The sequence below is a fragment of the Mesoplodon mirus genome, assembly GCF_964341445.2.
Source record: "Mesoplodon mirus genome assembly, chromosome: 9".
NCBI lineage: Eukaryota > Metazoa > Chordata > Mammalia > Artiodactyla > Ziphiidae > Mesoplodon > Mesoplodon mirus.
Genome location: NC_138985.1, coordinates 114,403,431 through 114,419,697, shown reverse-complemented (window position 1 = coordinate 114,419,697; position 16,267 = coordinate 114,403,431). Strand labels below are relative to the sequence as shown.

The following is a 16,267-nucleotide window of genomic DNA, read 5'->3' as shown; positions in this document are numbered from 1 at the left end:
GCGTCTCCTCCAGACCCAGCCCAGCGCCCAGCACCCGCCAGCCATCCACACCGGCTGCTGGAAACGCGGCCTCACCCGTCAACCTGCCCCCGCCGCAGGGCTCGGCTCAGAGTTGCTGGACCCGCTTGTCGATGACGCCACGTCTTCCTGGGGAAGAAGCGGGGAATTCGGATGAAACAAACACTGAGCCATTTTCTGACAAATATTCACGGCGTTGGCTCAATCTGAGAAGCTGGGCGCCCTCCCGGCAGTGGGGTCCGAGGCAGCGGCCTGGTCCAGGTGCCGAGCTGGACTATCCCTCTGCCCTCACGTGGCCTCTACCAAGAGTGGGTCTCTAGTTGGGCTGGGGGCCTCGGCCCCCGGCGGTAACCATGCCTGGTGAGACCTTAACACCCAACCCAGGGCCTGTCCCGCAGCCACCCAACACTGGGGCGCCTTTGGTGTCCACACCCGTCACTCCCACCCCAGGCAGACTCAGCTGAGAGCCAGGTGGATGCAGCAGGTGTGGGGAGGGGCCCAGGTGGCCCAGGCACGGGCAAGACTGAGCGGAAAACCCAGGGGCGCCTCCGAGGGGGGTCAGTGGCCACGGGGCCCGTGCGAGCTGCAGGAGGCAGGGAGGCGGGCCCAGGAAGGGGCCTGGTGCCACACGTCCACCCAGAGCCACCTGGCTGCGGGCCCGGGACGCCCTCCCCGCCCCGCCGTTTTCAGCAGCTCCAGGTGGGCAGCGGGAAGTCGGGGGCCTGCCGTGAGGACCGCCCGCAACTGGGAGGCGGCGGCCTGAGCAGCAGAGCGCAGGCAGCGGCCCCGGGCAGGCCCTGAGCCACAGCGGCAGGAAAGGCTCTGCCGGCTGCGCCCAGGCAGGAGCCCCGTGTCTCCGGCTCCTGCCAAGCCTCGGGCTCGCTTGGTGCCCGAGACGCTCCATGGGCCCGTCCACTCCTGCTGCCCCCCGACCCACAGACAGCAAAACAGCCCTGCCATGCACCGAGCGGGGCGGGAGCTGACACAGCACACGCCTCGCCAGAGGACGGGACGTTTCCCGAAGGGTCGGACCCTCTGCTGCTTATACATCAGGACGCAGGCTGGACGCGGCACAGCGACAGCGACCCAAGTGTCCACCCCTCCGGGGACCGTGGTCACCCACCACGGAATGTGATTCAGCTGAGAAATCTGGGTGGTTTTTTTTTTTGCGGTACGCGGGCCTCTCACTGTTGTGGCCTCTCCCGTCGCGGAGCACAGGCTTCGGACACGCAGGCTCAGCGGCCATGGCTCACGCGCCCAGCCGCTTCGCGGCATGTGGGATCTTCCCGGACCGGGGCACAAACCCGCGTCCCCTGCATCGGGAGGCGGACTCTCAACCACTGCGCCACCAGGGAAGCCCCCAGCCAAGAAATCTGATGCCCACCGCAACGTGGATGCTGGGCGAGACAAGCCAGTCACAGGAGGACGAACCCTGTGTGACCCCACTCACACGAGGTCCTGGAGTCACCGAATCAGAGACAAAAAGAAGGACCCGGGGGGGCAGCGGGGACAGGAGTCATGTTGCACGGGGACACAGTTTGGGAAGATTAGATCAAGTGCTGAAATGATGGTGGTGATGTTGTTAGAACAGTGTGACTGTGCTGAATGCCCCTAAGCTGTACAATGAAAAATGTTTAAAATGGTCCATTTTATGTTCTCTGTATTTCACCAGGACTAAAAAACATGGCATCTTCAGCAGCTCATAGCAGAGCTGTGGACAGGCGGTTAACGGGGCCACGGCAGCCTCCCGTGACTTTGCTCCTCCAAAGGCTGGGACCCCGGGCGCCCCCTCCTCAGCCTCTTCATTCGTTCACTTCTTCAAAATACACGTATTCAGCAGCCTCCCTGCAAAGCACTGGGCTGGACGCTGGTGGCTGGGGAGGGTCCCCGGGCCAGGCCCCCCCCCGCCCCACCGTCTCCGCGATAAAGGCAGGGCTGTCGTGGTCTCCAGTTGTCGGCCAAGGCCGGTGAGGGGGAGGCCAGCGGGTCCCGTGCATCTTCTGCACGCTCCAGGCTTCAACCCAAGCGGGAGCGGCTCCCGGGGGTGGGGGAAGAGTCCCAAGGGACAGCCCCTCTCTGTAGGGGCAAAAGGCCTCTGGGCAGGCCCTGCGGGGCGGGGGCCGGCAGCCCGGACCTCTGCGTGGGACACGGGCCCCTGCTCTCAACCCGGGGTGACACGCCTGCGGCGTCCCCGAAGCTCACGGCAGTCACCTGGCTGAGAACACTGGCCGCCTCCCCTGGACAGCCCGCAATCCTGGGGGTCTGTCCCCAGGTCCCAGGCCAGGCAAGCACAGCGGGCTCTGCGGGGGCCCAGCGGGAGGCGGGCCCCGGGGAAACCTGCCCCCGAGCGAGCCGGGCTCTTCCCTGAGGTGGCTGGGCGCCGAGTACCAGGTGGACCGTCCTTGTGCCGAGGGAGCAGCCGCAGGGTGAGGGAGGGACTCCCCAGAGGGCAGCGCGATGACAAGAAAACACCGCACTCTCCAGAACCCGGTCTCGTCTCTGCGCACCAGGCGGGGGAAGGGCCCATCCACCAGCAGGACCAAGCGGGCCGCCACCCGCCCTCCTGGGCAGACACAGCTCCGCAGCCGCCCTTGCCTCCTGCTCACCTGGAGCCAGGGCCGTCCGCGGGGCTGCCCTGCCCGGCCCCTCCCGACCCCCGGCACCCGCGTCCCGCGGCCGGGCCTCCGTCAGCTCAGCGGTGCCGTCTCTCTTCTGTCCGCGAGGAGGGGGGCACACCGCCTCTCACGCGTCACCTCCGGTGTGGTGTTCAGAGCTGCCCGGCTGCTCAGTGCCGGATGGAGGGGGCGGTGTGGCAGGGCCAGAGCCACAGCCCCAGCGGTCCTCGTCCACTCTGGCCCCACGCCATCCTCAGGTTCCCAGGACGACACCTGTGAGGACCAGAGGGCGCTGCACACAGGGGTGCGCCCGGAGGGGTCCTCCAAGTGGGCAACTGCAGACCAAACGACCCGAAAGGATGGCCTCTGCGTGGCAGACTCAGATGGCGAGGAAGGAGGGAGGGGCAGTTTCTGCTCCCAGTGGTGCAGAAGCTCCGCGGAGGCAACCAGGGTGACCAGGACCTCCGGCGTGAGCAGAGCCGTGACCTGGATTCCGAGCCCGGTGAATCCTAGGTCTCCCTACTGTCAAACAACCTTCAAAATAAAACCTCATTTTGGCAAAAGTGAAAGAAAAAAAAATCAGGCGTGATTATTAATGTTATATGGCCCACTTTTTGAAGGCCCCAAACAAGAGTCTGGAAGAGTTTCCCTGTGGATGCTTCCATAGCATTTTCCTGGTTCAATGCTGCCCCATCAGACTGGGGACGGGACACGGCAGGTCCTATGAAAGCGTATGCATTTCAAAATGAACGTTTCTTACGTGAGCTTTGCAGCCCTTAACCCTCCTAACACAGGGGAAGAGGTGGCTCCAGCCCCACAAGCTCTGTGCCCACCCCTGGGCTGGTTTCGTTCTGCCCCCCTCCCTCCCCTCTCCTCCAAAGCGGGACCCACCTGTGGGCCTGCCCTCCAGGGGCCTCCCCTCTTCACTCAGGAGCGGCCTGCAGCAGGGTTGTGTGAAGACGGACGTGGGGTCCCCAGCAGCTTGATGACCGCCGGGGCTCTGCCCCATGGCACGGACACTGTGTCTGTCCTAACCTGGGGGACCGGCCTTGAGGACCTGAAACCTTCCTCGTGTCGGGCCAGCCCTCCCCCTGGGTGCCCACAGCAGGGAAGCTCTGGGCTGAGAGCAGCTGAGGAGAACCACGTCAGGGCGTCGTGCGTGGTGATCCCCACTCGGAGAGGCTCCAAGTCCTAGGAGTGAGCCTCCTTCACGGCCCCGGGACGTGACCACTGTCCTCGGCCAAGACAGAGTCTGGAGGAATGGCCGGCTCATCTCCGTGCTTCCCATGGTGTCAGCAAGGCCGCTGGTTTCATACATGGTACATTCAGTGGCAACGTCATCTTTAAAACAACATCTCCACCCTACAGTAAATGCATCTCAGAACCGACTCTGCCCCCAGAACATCACTTGATCTCTCATAACTGAAATGACAGAGAAGAACCGCTTTTCTTTTTAATTACTAACAACTGACGTTTATAAACGATGGCAGGTGCGTGTTAGTCAGTAACGCTCACAGTTTATTCATGTGGGCAGCGCTTCAAACCCGTTACGCTTTCATGGTTACATTGTCCACACTAAGCATCAAACACCAGTTCACTCTTCACCCAGGAGTCCGCACCACCTTCCACCACAACCAGGTACATGGAGCAAACTGCAGTCACCGGAGAACCACACGCGTCACACTCGCTCCCGGCGCCCAAGCCCGCGGCTCGGCCATGAAAGCTGTGCCCCCAGGGCCCGGGCTCCCAACACTGCCGGGTGAAAGCTGCTGGCGTTTGAAAATCCCATCCAAGCTTTTCACGATGCCCTTGGTGCCCGGGGGCAAAGGGCAAGGGGACTCAGGCGGGTGCGGGATAGAGAGGAGGGACCCTGACGGCGGGCGGGGAGGGGGTTGGGGGCCTCGATCCTGCGGAGGAGTCGCTGCAGGAAGCTGGGAGAGCCCGGCCCAAGGGAAGCGCTTCTTTTGAAGGAGCCGGTGCTGGAGCCCGTACCCGGCTCAGCGCCTGTGCTCAGGACCTCATGAGCTGGAGCCCGTACCCGGCTCCGCGCCTGTGCTCAGGACCTCACGAGCTGCACGTGGGAGGGGCTCGTCTGCTTCCCCCCAGCCTGAGCCTAAGCTGAGAGCCAGAGGCGCTACTACTGAACAGAAGTTTGTAGACTCCTGTGTCCCTGCCAAAACAACTACGGACCCAAGGAAAGACAGGCTATTCGAGAAGATGAGAAGTAAAACCATAAACGTGAGGGGGCTCCACACCTCGAGCGGCCAGGTCACCGTGAAGGCCTGGCTCCCCCGAAACTGAAGAGAAGGTCACCCGGGGTCAGGAGTCACCTTTACGTCGCCCTGTGCTTCACTTGAGTCTAGATTCACACACTCAGCGGAGGAGCGAAGGTCGTGCCGCAAGCATGCACGCGCCGTCGGGAGCCCCACACGGCCAAAGCTGCAAGCATCTCCGCAGGTGTGCGCCAGGCAAGCAGGGGTGGCCTCAGCCGCCCGGGGGGGTGCGCGGGCACAGAGCTGGAGCAGCAGGGACGGTCCGGCGGCTCCGCGTTCCCGCCCCCCGGGCCCTGACCGGTGCGCCCCCAGCGTCCCCAGCGCCGAGCAGGTGCGGTGTCGGGGCGGTGGAGAAGCAGGTACGGCACCTAGCGTGTGTGTGCAGCCCCTCGGCCGGCCGCCCGCTGCTCCACCGCGGCCCGTCTACGGGCGGCCCTTGGTCGACTTCTTCTTCTTCGACTCTTCTCTCTGCTTCTGCTTCTTCCTCTTGCCACCTTCTTTGAATCCTAAGGAAACAGGCGTGTGAAACACTGCAGAGGAGCAGCTGTGGCCCCACCAAGAGGCAAACGTGTCTCTAGATATCCCCCCGTTAAAACCAACCAACCTCGCGATAGAGTTAGGTGTCCTCACTCCTATCTGCTCCATATCTAAGGCTCAACAAAAACACGGACGGACTTCAAACTTGGCGATGTAAAGCTCTAACGTGATCCAACCAGCATCCCAGGCCCGCGGAGGCTGCGTGCTCGCCCTCCGCCCACGGAGCCAGCCCCGCGGGCCCGCCCATCATCTGTCCCCACGACCCAGCCCCAGGTCACCTGGAGACAAGGCAGGGCAGGCTCCGCCTCAGGGGATGGGCCTCCCCGGGGCCCCCTCTGCAGGGAGAAGCCCAGTTCTTACAGGGTCCAGGGCTCAACCAATGCCCCACGCCAACCTTTTCCCCTGTGCCGTGTGCTTGCCCGAAGCCGGGGGAGAAAGAGGAGGGTGTGACCTGCTCACCCTCCTGAGATTTTGTGCAAAGAGCCAGAAGAGCTCCGGGTTATTTCTGCAAAAACAGCTCAGGACCTTGTGCTGCGTTAGTCCACACACATGTGGGCGGAGTGGGATGCTGAATTTGGTAACAAAGGATCGTTCTGAACAGTCAGCCTAGAACCAGGCCGGGGTCACTGCAGGCCTGTGACCTAATGCACGTGGGCCCCTAAGCCTGCTGGGAAGAGCACATAAAAGCATCCTTGAGACTTTATGAGGCAGGTGCCATTTTAGAACACAATCTCTTTCCAGATGGAACCCAGACCCAATCTGTTCACGACACGCATGTGTCCACAGAGAACCACCCCTGGGAGGGCCAGGCCCGGGGGTCAGTTAGGTGGGTGCTGACAGCCAACCGGCCCCTGATCACGATGCCCGCTGCGGGGTGGTGGGGAAGCTGAGGACACACATGTGCCTCCAACAGGACGAGGCTGCCGGGGCTTCCCGGCCTCACCACCGACTCAGACGCCCCTGGAATCTGCTTGCAGAGGGTGGAGGCTGGCGCGGTCCCCAGGGCTCTGCGGCCTGTGTCCTGCCTGCCCTCCCATCAGCACAGCCGTCCAGGTCACGTGCTGTACGGAAGTGGCCCTGACACGGGGGCCGCGGCAGGGGCCCTGGAGGTCCTCACGCCCAGCGTCCTCCTGCCTGACTCAGCTACCTGCATGATAAGCCAAAAGGAAGGAAAAGAAACACCCGCTAACCCACTGCCAACGCACAGCAGCCCCGTCCCTGTGACCAGGCTGCTCCGGCCAGAAGTCGCTCCTCTCAGCTGTCCCTTCCACACTCGACCACGTCGACAGACCGACGGGGCCACGGGCCCCGGCCCCGTCTCCACTCATGAATCCCCTAAGCCAGAAGGGGTCCCGGGCACACACCGGGCAGAGCTAGGAAGTTAAAGGATCAATGTTATCCTTTCATTTGTGAATTTCTTTTTCACGCTGAATAACTTTAATTTTCCTTTTTCACAGTTACACTCTCGGTAGACCTCCAGCGTGTGTGGAACCCGTCAATGAGAAACACTAAACCTTTGTCCACATCTCGCCGTCTGATTTACGGGCTCCAAGAGGCGTGCGATGTGTCCTCTGCCCTGGTCACCCCGTCTCACAGCAGGTTCACAACACAGTGAATGCCGGTAAGGCGGCACCGTCGGGCTGAACACAGAACCGCCCCCCCCAGACGGGCCAAGGCTCCCCTAGCCGCACCCTGACCCTGAACCACAAGGGCCGCACCGTCAACACGGGAGATCCTCCCAGGAGCCATCAAGCCCATGTTCTGCGGCCTGAGCGCATCGCAAGCGAGAGCTCATTTTCAGCCTAAAATCATCAGAACCCGCCAGGCCACTGCCCACCCCGCCAGCCCCGGGGGCACTTAGCCCGGCGATTGCTCAAATGGCTGAAGCACCAAGTGGGGGCACCGGACACTTTGTAGGGAACCAAGCCCTTCACCACATGCTTCTAAGAAAGCTGCCCGCTATGTGAAAGCCTGGCAGGAAGTCACCGCGGGAGCCTCCAGACCACGCGGAGCGCGCCCGCTGGAGGGGCAGGCATGGCGGGGCAGGACAGGGGCAGCGGAGCGGCCCGGCGGGTGCCCATCACTCTGCTCCCTGGAGGCCCTGACCCACTGGGCACCTAGCTTTGCCCTGTTACCCCAGCAGCCTTTTCCACTGTCCCGGTTTTGGAGTCTTCCTCCGGAGTAGCTCTATCGTCTCTCAATAAGAAGTCAAACGAGCTCACTACAGTCATGTAAAAAGCATATCTTTAATTCTTTGGTGATTCACTCTGACACTCTTTTGAAGGCCTCGTAGTTTGATTTGAAAGAAGGAAACAAACCACACAAAAAAAGAGGTGTGCTCCGCAGCGCCCAGCACCTGCCGGGCCGAGCCCTGGCCGCCCGCCATCGCTGTGGAACACGGGCAGGAAGCACTCGGCAAAAGCACAAGGCCACTGCTCGCCCTTGTGTGTAAGCATGTGCGGGGTTCGTAAGTCAACGGTTTCCCCACCTGGAAACACCACCTGGGAGGGACCTAATGGTAAAAACTGACAAAGCGCAAGATTTCACCAAGAATTATTTTCTGATGATTCCCCAGCAGTGGCTACTCTCCTTCCGTCCACAGCCCTCGTCTCTGCCGCTCAGAGGCAGCACGGGCCTCACTGTGACCCCAGGTCTACTTCCTGTTCAGGAAGCCAGCTAGATGTCTAAACAAGGCTCCTCCAGGCAGGCCTGAGCCCGCACACCTCACCCTTGGGAACTGGGATATTCCCACCCAGTTTAGACACCCAGGTTTATGGTGATCTTCCAACCAAAGGGACAGCCCGTAAAGTCCCTGTTCAAATCGTATTTGTTCAGGGAAACTGCATCCACAACCCTGCGCCTCGCCAAGTCCAGCCAACGAGCGGTCAGGACCAGGAGATGACGATAAATCTGGGGAAAACATCCACACGCCCATTCAAGGCAGAACGAGTTTGTTCTGAATTCACACAGCCCTTCCAATCACCTCTATTTTTCTTTCAATTACCCAGGAAGAGGCTAACACTCCCAAATGGCCCATCTTCCTTGGGTGGCACTGCTCCCTGGCAGCCGGTGGCCAGGTCCACGCGGTCCCGCGGGGCTCTGCACCTGGCTGGGAACCCAGGACACCGGCCTTCCGGTGGGTGGATGGGTCAAATCCCCTGTCCTCCTCAAGACCCACACACACCCCCGGCTCCACATAAAAAGGGCCAGAAGGGGACTGGAGGAACAGAGCTCCCCGCAGAATGTTCTAGGAGAAGAAAGGACAGACCTCATCCTCATCCGTTCAGTTCCCTGCGCAGACCATGCTCTCGTGCCCTAGGTTCACAGAATTAACCTCACGACGTACACAGAGACGCCACCCTGAAACAAGGGACCAAGGATCCATCTCTTCCTCCACACAACCTGCTGTGGTCAACCTGGCGACTTCCAGTGCTGAGAACCAAGACGGGCACAAACGCTTCAAACCGATGAGTAATTCAAACTAGATTTTCATCGGTCTTTAGACTCAGCCAGGGTCTGCGTGCATGCACAGCCATGCTGTCAGAAGTAATCCAGAACTTCCTACAGGGAACACACTTCAAAGACCCATCTGGGCTAAGAAATTACAGGTCAAGAAGCTGGAAGAGGGCAGAGCGGGGTCTGGAGAAAGGGGGTCACAAAACCTCAGTGCATCTAGAGGTGGGACACCTCCCCTGGGGTAAGGGTGGGTCAGCAACCATCCACCTGACCACAGGACCCCTGGGGGCGGGTGTCAGGTTCTGCCTGTAACTCAACAGCAGTCAACAGCAAGGCAGGGAGGCATGGCTGAAGCCGCAGGGCCCCCAGGAGAGGCTGGGCAGGCGGCCGCTCTGCGGGACCAGACCCCCAGCATGAAGCTGAAAGTTACACAAAGGGGCTCAGCTGCTGCCCACAACAACACACGGCATGCCGTGGTGGGAGACCGGCACCCCGCTTTAGCGTGGGCTCCACGCGGCCTCCCCCCACCCGCCCGTCCGTCAGGCCAGGACGCAGCAACACAGGTGCCATCTCGGTCCTCGGGGGCCCCGGGAGGCAGCCCCGCGGGGAGGCTCCGCGGCGGACCCCCCGTGCACACCTGCGGGGAACGCGGCAGGGGGCTCCCAGCTGCTGCCGGCCCGGTGCCGGCCTGGCTGGTCCTCGTCCTCACCCGGGGGGTGGGGTGCGTGTTTGGGCACAGAGGCTGGCCGGTGGGACTTCAGAGGGCGGGCACTGGTGCTGGCGGGCTGGCCGGGCAGCGCATGCTGGCCTCGTCGCCGGCACTCCTCCGCGAAGGCGTCCTCGTCGGCCACACCTGAAAGCACAGGACGGAGACGGGCATGAGCCGTGCGGCGGGAGGTCCTGGTGACGGAGTAGGAGGCCCTTATCGAGCAGGGCCTCAACCGGATCTTCCGAGAGAGAACGGAAGAAACCAAAGTAGCGTGGAAATCCAGTGACAGCGGCAGCTTCTCACCCCGCCCCCAGGGGGTCGGCAGTGAATCCTGATCTGAAAGCACACCCGCCCTTCAAGAGGGAGGGCGGGGCTCCCGGGACAAATTCACCCTCAGAATCGGCACAAGGGTGTCACCCCGGAGGAGTGGGCTCCGGGCCAGCCATCCGTCTCTCAGGCGGCTGTAATGCCAGGACCTGCACAGACCTGCGGTGATGGAGGCGGTGGCCACCCTGCTTCCCGCCCGCTCGTGCCACAGGGCGGCTCCGAGCTCTGGGCCGGGGACCCGCACGCACGGTCACCTGTCACCAGATGCACAGCCAAGAACATTTCTCATTGCTCTCCAGGTTGTGTTTCTCTTGGTCTTTTCAAAAACAGAAGTTTTGCACATTAGGTGGATACTAGCAATAAAATTAAAAAACGAATGGTAACAGTCACCGAATAACTTCAAATTTCATTCTCTGGGGGGTTTTCATCAGCAGTCACACGGGGGCTTGGCGGGGCCTAAGGGAAAGGCTGTCAGAAACCCGGTAACAACGCAGGACACAACGCGTCTGACGGGAACAGTGACACCAGGCGGTAGCCTTCTTGTGCCTCAACAACTCTGCTCCCTGGAGGGTGGGTAGGCCCGTCACCCAAACCACGACATCCAGGGCGCACACCGCTGAGCCCCAAGCAGGTGACAGCCACCGTGATCCGAGGCGCTCACCCACTCGAGCTCTTCCCCAGGCAGACCCTCCCTCCATCGCTGCCGGCCCCCCCCACCCCGCCAACACGGAGGACGACGGGCCTGCAGAGACGCTCCCTGTAACAAAGACCTGCTCTCTCAGGGAGGTGCGCGATTACAATCATTTCCGCACCATTACACGACCCGGAGCGCCAAGTTCAGTACTGGGTACAGGCGTGGGGCCTCCCCTCCATTTCCTCCAGACGCCTGAGCTCAAGTACTGGCCCGAACCAGCTCTCACCCCACCCGAGCTCACCGCACCCCCGCTCACTGCACCCCCATTCACCCCACCCGAGCTCATCCCACCCGAGCTCACCGCACCCCGCTCACCCCACCCGAGCTCACCGCACCTCCGCTCACCACACCCGAGCTCATCGCACCCCCGGCTCACCCCACCCGAGCTCACCGCACCCCCGGCTCACCGCACCCCACTCACCACACCCCCGGCTCACCCCACCCCCGGCTCACCCCACCCGAGCTCACCGCACCCCGCTCACCGCACCCCACTCACCACACCCCTGGCTCACCCCACCCGAGCTCACCCCACCCGAGGTCACCACACCCCCGCTCACCGCACCCCCGCTCATCCCACCCGAGCTCACCCCACCCGAGCTCACCGCACCCCCACTCACCCCACCCGAGCTCACCGCACCCCGCTCACCGCACCCCTGGCTCACCCCACCCGAGCTCACCCCACCCGAGCTCATCGCACCCCGCTCACCGCACCCCACTCACCACACCCCTGGCTCACCCCACCCGAGCTCACCCCACCCGAGGTCACCACACCCCCGCTCACCGCACCCCCGCTCACCCCACCCGAGCTCACCCCACCCGAGTTCACCGCACCCCGCTCACCCCACCCTAGCTCACCGCACCCCCGGCTCACCCCACCCAAGCTCACCGCACCCCCGGCTCACCACACCCGAGCTCACCCCACCCGAGCTCACCCCACCCGAGCTCACCGCACCCCCGGCTCACCCCACCCGAGCTCACCACACCCCCGGCTCACCACACCCCGCTCACCACACCCCCGGCTCACCCCACCCGAGCTCACCGCACCCCGCTCACCACACCCCACTCACCACACCCCTGGCTCACCCCACCCGAGCTCACCGCACCCCGCTCACCCCACCCTAGCTCACCGCACCCCCGGCTCACCACACCCCGCTCACCACACCCCTGGCTCACCGCACCCCCACTCACCCCACCCGAGCTCACCCCACCCCCGGCTCACCGCACCCCCGCTCACCGCACCCCGCTCACCCCACCCTAGCTCACCGCACCCCCACTCATCCCATCCGAGCTCACCGCACCCCCGCTCACCCTACCCAGGCTCACCGCACCCCCGGCTCACCGCACCCGGCTCACCACACACCCGGCTCACCGCACCCGAGCTCACCCCACCTGAGCTCACCGCACTCCCGCTCGCCGCACTCGAGTTCATCGCTCACCCCACCCGCAGTCACCCACGCCGGCCCCACCCCCCCGCCGCACTCACGGCGCCCCTGCTCCGCAGAGGATACCTCCTCTGACACCGCAAAGAAGTATGGTGACCCCGGGCGTGCATTTTAAGGCTCTCCACGCCCTGCAGGGCCTCTGACATTCCCAGCACGGGCTCGGCAGGGCGCCCTGGGCTCAGTCTCTCCCAACAGCACATCCCCTCCAAGAGACGTGCGCGAGCCGCTTGTGCCGCCAGCTATCCAAGCGCTCCGAGAGAGCACCTGGCAGTCGGCGCACGTGGCCTTGACCACCGTCACACCAGATGCCACCGCTAGCAGTCCCCTGGGGACCTATGGCCACCGTCACGGCGGCTTCTCAGAGTCAAGCAGACCCCTGAGCTGAGGAAGCAGGCCCTGGGTGCGGCCGTCACATCTGCTCCCCGTCCCTCGAGCAGGGGCGGCCGGGTGCCCGCCGAGGGGGGTCGTCAGGCACCGACTGGACGCAGGCTTCACTGGAGAGCACAGCGCCCCCAGAACACGCCCGTCTGAAGTAGGAACGTGCGCGAGAGAGGGTCCCGGGGCAGGGGCAGGGCTGGGAGCACTCAGGGCCATTCCACCCCCCGGGGGCTCTGCGGGGTCCAGACACAGGTATGACTCCCAAATCCACAAAGCCCTCCCAGGGGAGGGGGCCCCACGGAACCGTGGCTAATAAACCACCACCATGGCGACTTGACCTCAGGATCCGCACTGGACGTGGCAGGCGGGGCAGCGTGGGCAGCCCAGCATGGCCGCAGGGTCTTGCAGGCTCGCAGCCCCTGTGGTCAGGGAGCTTGACACCCAGCAGCCCAGCCACAGGCTCGGCTTGTGGCCTGGGGAGGCGGCGGCGGCCTGGGCAGGCCTCCGGGGTGAGCAGCCGGCCCCTCCCCGGCTGCAGACGCACCCGGTGGCTTTGATGTGACCTTAAGGATAACACGTCGCCCACAGGTGTAGCCTGAGCATCCCAGGTACTGGACAACACACATCAGCGTGTTCACTCTGAGTGGCTGCGTGACCGCGACGGGCCTGGACGTGGTAGGGGTGGGCGTCCCAGGAGGTCCGGGCACCCCGGGGACCGGCCCGCCGCTATGTTACTCACCTCAGGTCAGCTCAAACCCACTGGGTCCCTGTCGGTCGCTCAGAAGAGGTGGTGCTCCCCCTGCCCCATTCCGCTCAGGAAAACCCCACCTGCAGGACCGCACGGCCGTGGGCACAGACGACACTTACCTGCCAGGCCGGGCGCAGGAGGCCCGGTGAGCGGACAGCGCCGGCTGTGTCCCGCGCACGGCACGGCCGCCTGCCCTGCTCCCTGACCGTCTTCAGTGGCGTCAGCGCACAGGCCGGGAGGCTCCCGTAGGACCCGCCTCCGCCCGGCATGCCCCCTCAGCCGTGCTGTCACCCCGGGCCCCGGCTGCACACACCAGCCCGTCCCTAGGCCCCGGCCACCCCAGCTCTCAGGGCCGCTGGGCACGCTCTGTGCCTGCCGTCTGGTTAGAGGATGAGACGGTCACTAAGACGTCACTCCTGGCGTTCCGGAACAAATCCCAGCACACAGCACAGAACACACTCCAGGCCTTCAGGATCTGGTGACTTCCCCGAAGACCGGGACCCGCTGTGGGCGAAGGTGGGGACACTCTTGGGTCCTGGGGACCCCCTCCCCCAGCAGCCGTGCCTCTGCCTTCTCCCCGCCCGCCCCGGGCACAGCCGGCCGGCTCTGGCGAGGGGCTCGCGCTGACCTGGTCAGCCCCCTGCACCCTCCTCCCAGGCAAATCCTGGCGCCCTCCCACTTCCAGCCTCGCCTCTGTGAAGCCGCCTCCCTGAGGGCCCAGCCGTACCGTCTCTGGACTAGGGACTGTCCAGGGGTGGACGCAGGGGCCACAGCTGAGAGCCGGACTCTCGGGCTTGGGCTCCGAGGCGAGCCCTTCAGAAGCTGCGATGGACACACAGCTGGGCGCCTCACTGTTGCACGAGCCGGCCCTGGTAGACACCGTCACCTCTGTGCCCCAGGCCCGCCTCCAACATCATGAGCCTCAGCCAGAGGCCCTCTGGAGCAGGGTGGTCAAGCCACACCCCACAAGGTCCCCATAAAGCTCTTCCATGTCTCAAGTACCGGGAAAAGGATTTGGGGGAAAGAAATAAAGGTGGATGTTGAGAAGCTTATCTGAGTGTTTCCGCTGGACACTTTCTGGAAGGAATCCCTCGACGTGTTCATTCAAGCGCTCATTCTGAACCCACTGCACTACACGGAGAGTAACAGCAGGCACTGACGGACTGACACAAGAGGCGGCCACCACACCCACAAGTGCAGTCAGCTGTGGGTGACACGGGACCCCCTTGTCTGAGAAGACGGCCCGCTGCTGCTGCTGCTCTGAGTAAGGGCCATCCGCACAGTCAACTCGCGCCACTTCACGTGTCCAAGACGGTGCCTGCCCTGCAGGGGCCTGGCCTCACTGCACACAAGGGGGAGTGAGCGGACCCGTGCTGCTCGCTGTGTCCCACGGCTCCTGAGCAAGAGAGACGAGAAGCCGAAGGGCACAGGAAGCTCGGCAGACGTGCGGCGTGCAAAGGAAAGTGGGCAGCCCCGGAGGGCAGGGAGGAGGCCGTCCTGCCCCGACGCCAGTGCCCCCGTTTTCCCCGGGCCCAGCTGACGTCTCAGAACCGACACAGGCCTCTATCGCGTCTCCCCACACGGCAGCCCAGCTCGCCCCAGGAGCTGCCCTAACTGTTCCAGGATACAGATGGCAGAGGTCTGGAAACGGCCCCCAGCGACTGTCGTGTGCACCCCGAAGCCAGGCCCTGGAGACGCCCCTCGGGCCTGTTCAAGGACAGGTTTGTCCAGGGCAGAGGTGGCTCTGCCTTCAGGACAGGGCGGGCCGGGGGACGCCAGTGCCCCGCCCTCCCCCGCCCAGCACCTGGGTGGAGGGGGAGCCCCTCCCCCGGAAGGCAGGCATCTCAAGGGGACGTGAGAGGCCGCGGGAAAAGCAGCACCGGGAGCTCCAGAGGCAGACGCGGGAGCTCCAGAGGCAGACGCGGTAAGAGCCGACGCCTGGGCGAGGGCTCCGCAGAGGCCTTGCTGGCAGCCTCTCCCGCATCCGCTCTGACGGCTCCAGTGCGTCCCAGTCTGTTCCAGGGCTTCCCCGTCGTGCCGCCTGGGGCTCCTCGTTCTCACAGCGTCCCTCATGCCCCGAGTCCTCCCACAAGACCCGCCCCAGCTCCAAGGGCTTCGTCCATCCGTCCCGCGCGTCGGGGAGGCCCAGGGGGCTGGACCACGTGACCCACGACAAGGAACCACCAGGCCTCTCCCTGAAGGCAGAGCGGAGCCCAGGATCTCCCACCCCTGCAGGTGTGGGCGTGGGGAGGGCCGAGCCGGCCTGTGCCACACTCTGCCCTCAGGCCCCCTTCCTCCCCAGCCCCCAGCAAGGCACCCTCGGCTGTGGGACATAACCGCTGAAGCAGCAGAGACACCTCGGGCCTCGAGGGCGTGGCAGGGAGGCCGGGCCTCGGTCGAGGGGGTCCTGGATGCGGAGAGGGAAGAGGCGGCCCTGTCCTCTGAGGCCCAGCTGCCCTGGCTGAGCATGTGGGGCCCTGATTTCAGACGGCAGGAGGGAGGGACTCACGCCACCGACCCAGCTCCATCCCAGGTTCAGAGGATGGGCTGTGAGTCCAGCTGCGTGAGGAGACACCGTCGCTCCTAAGCCCCGTCGCCACAACAACTCCTGAGCCTGTGGTTCCTGACGCAGAGAGGAAGGTTCCCAGATGGTGTCTAGCATGGTGGACGCTGCCCGGGAGGCCCACAGAGGCTCTCCTCGGCGAGACACTCTGCCCTAAAGACAGGATCCCTCTGACACCCAGACGACAGCCCAGGTGCCTCCACCACCCGCCCCAGAAAATGCCTGCAGCCAAAGCTCCTCCACTTTAAAGAAGGAGCCTTGGGCTCTGCGATGCTCAGTTGCTAAACTCAGCATCGGCCGGCACCCACTTTCAGGGAGGGGCGGGGGCTTAGCACTCACCGGACCCCTGGTGCCTCCAGACCCCCCCAGGCCCCATGTGGATGGTGGAATGGGCGTCCCAGGGCTGGCTGTTCTCTGAAAAACCTTCTCCAAAAAAAGCGCACTGCCCACCAAGGGTCATGGGACACAAAGTGCCACCACACGCCCCCCTCATGAGAAGAGAAGGCC

At 64.0% G+C, this 16,267-nt stretch overlaps 1 protein-coding gene across 4 annotated transcripts in view; it reads right to left on the bottom strand.

Annotated features, from left to right (window-relative positions):
* Nucleotides 1–5,197: 5,197 nt before the first annotated feature.
* The window catches only part of DNAJB6 (DnaJ heat shock protein family (Hsp40) member B6), a 54,693-nt gene continuing 43,623 nt past the window's right edge, over nt 5,198–16,267 (bottom strand). For 2 of the 4 annotated variants that reach the window (XM_082633092.1, XM_082633093.1), the window contains exons 9-10: nt 9,537–9,752; nt 5,198–5,412 (exon numbers count right to left, since the gene is read on the bottom strand). In XM_082633092.1, the coding sequence (XP_082489218.1) occupies nt 5,330–5,412; nt 9,537–9,752 (299 nt within the window). In that variant the 3' untranslated portion in view covers nt 5,198–5,329. The remainder of the gene's footprint in view (nt 5,413–9,536; nt 9,753–16,267) is intronic. The other 2 variants (XM_082633094.1, XM_082633095.1) reach the window with 2 other exon arrangements.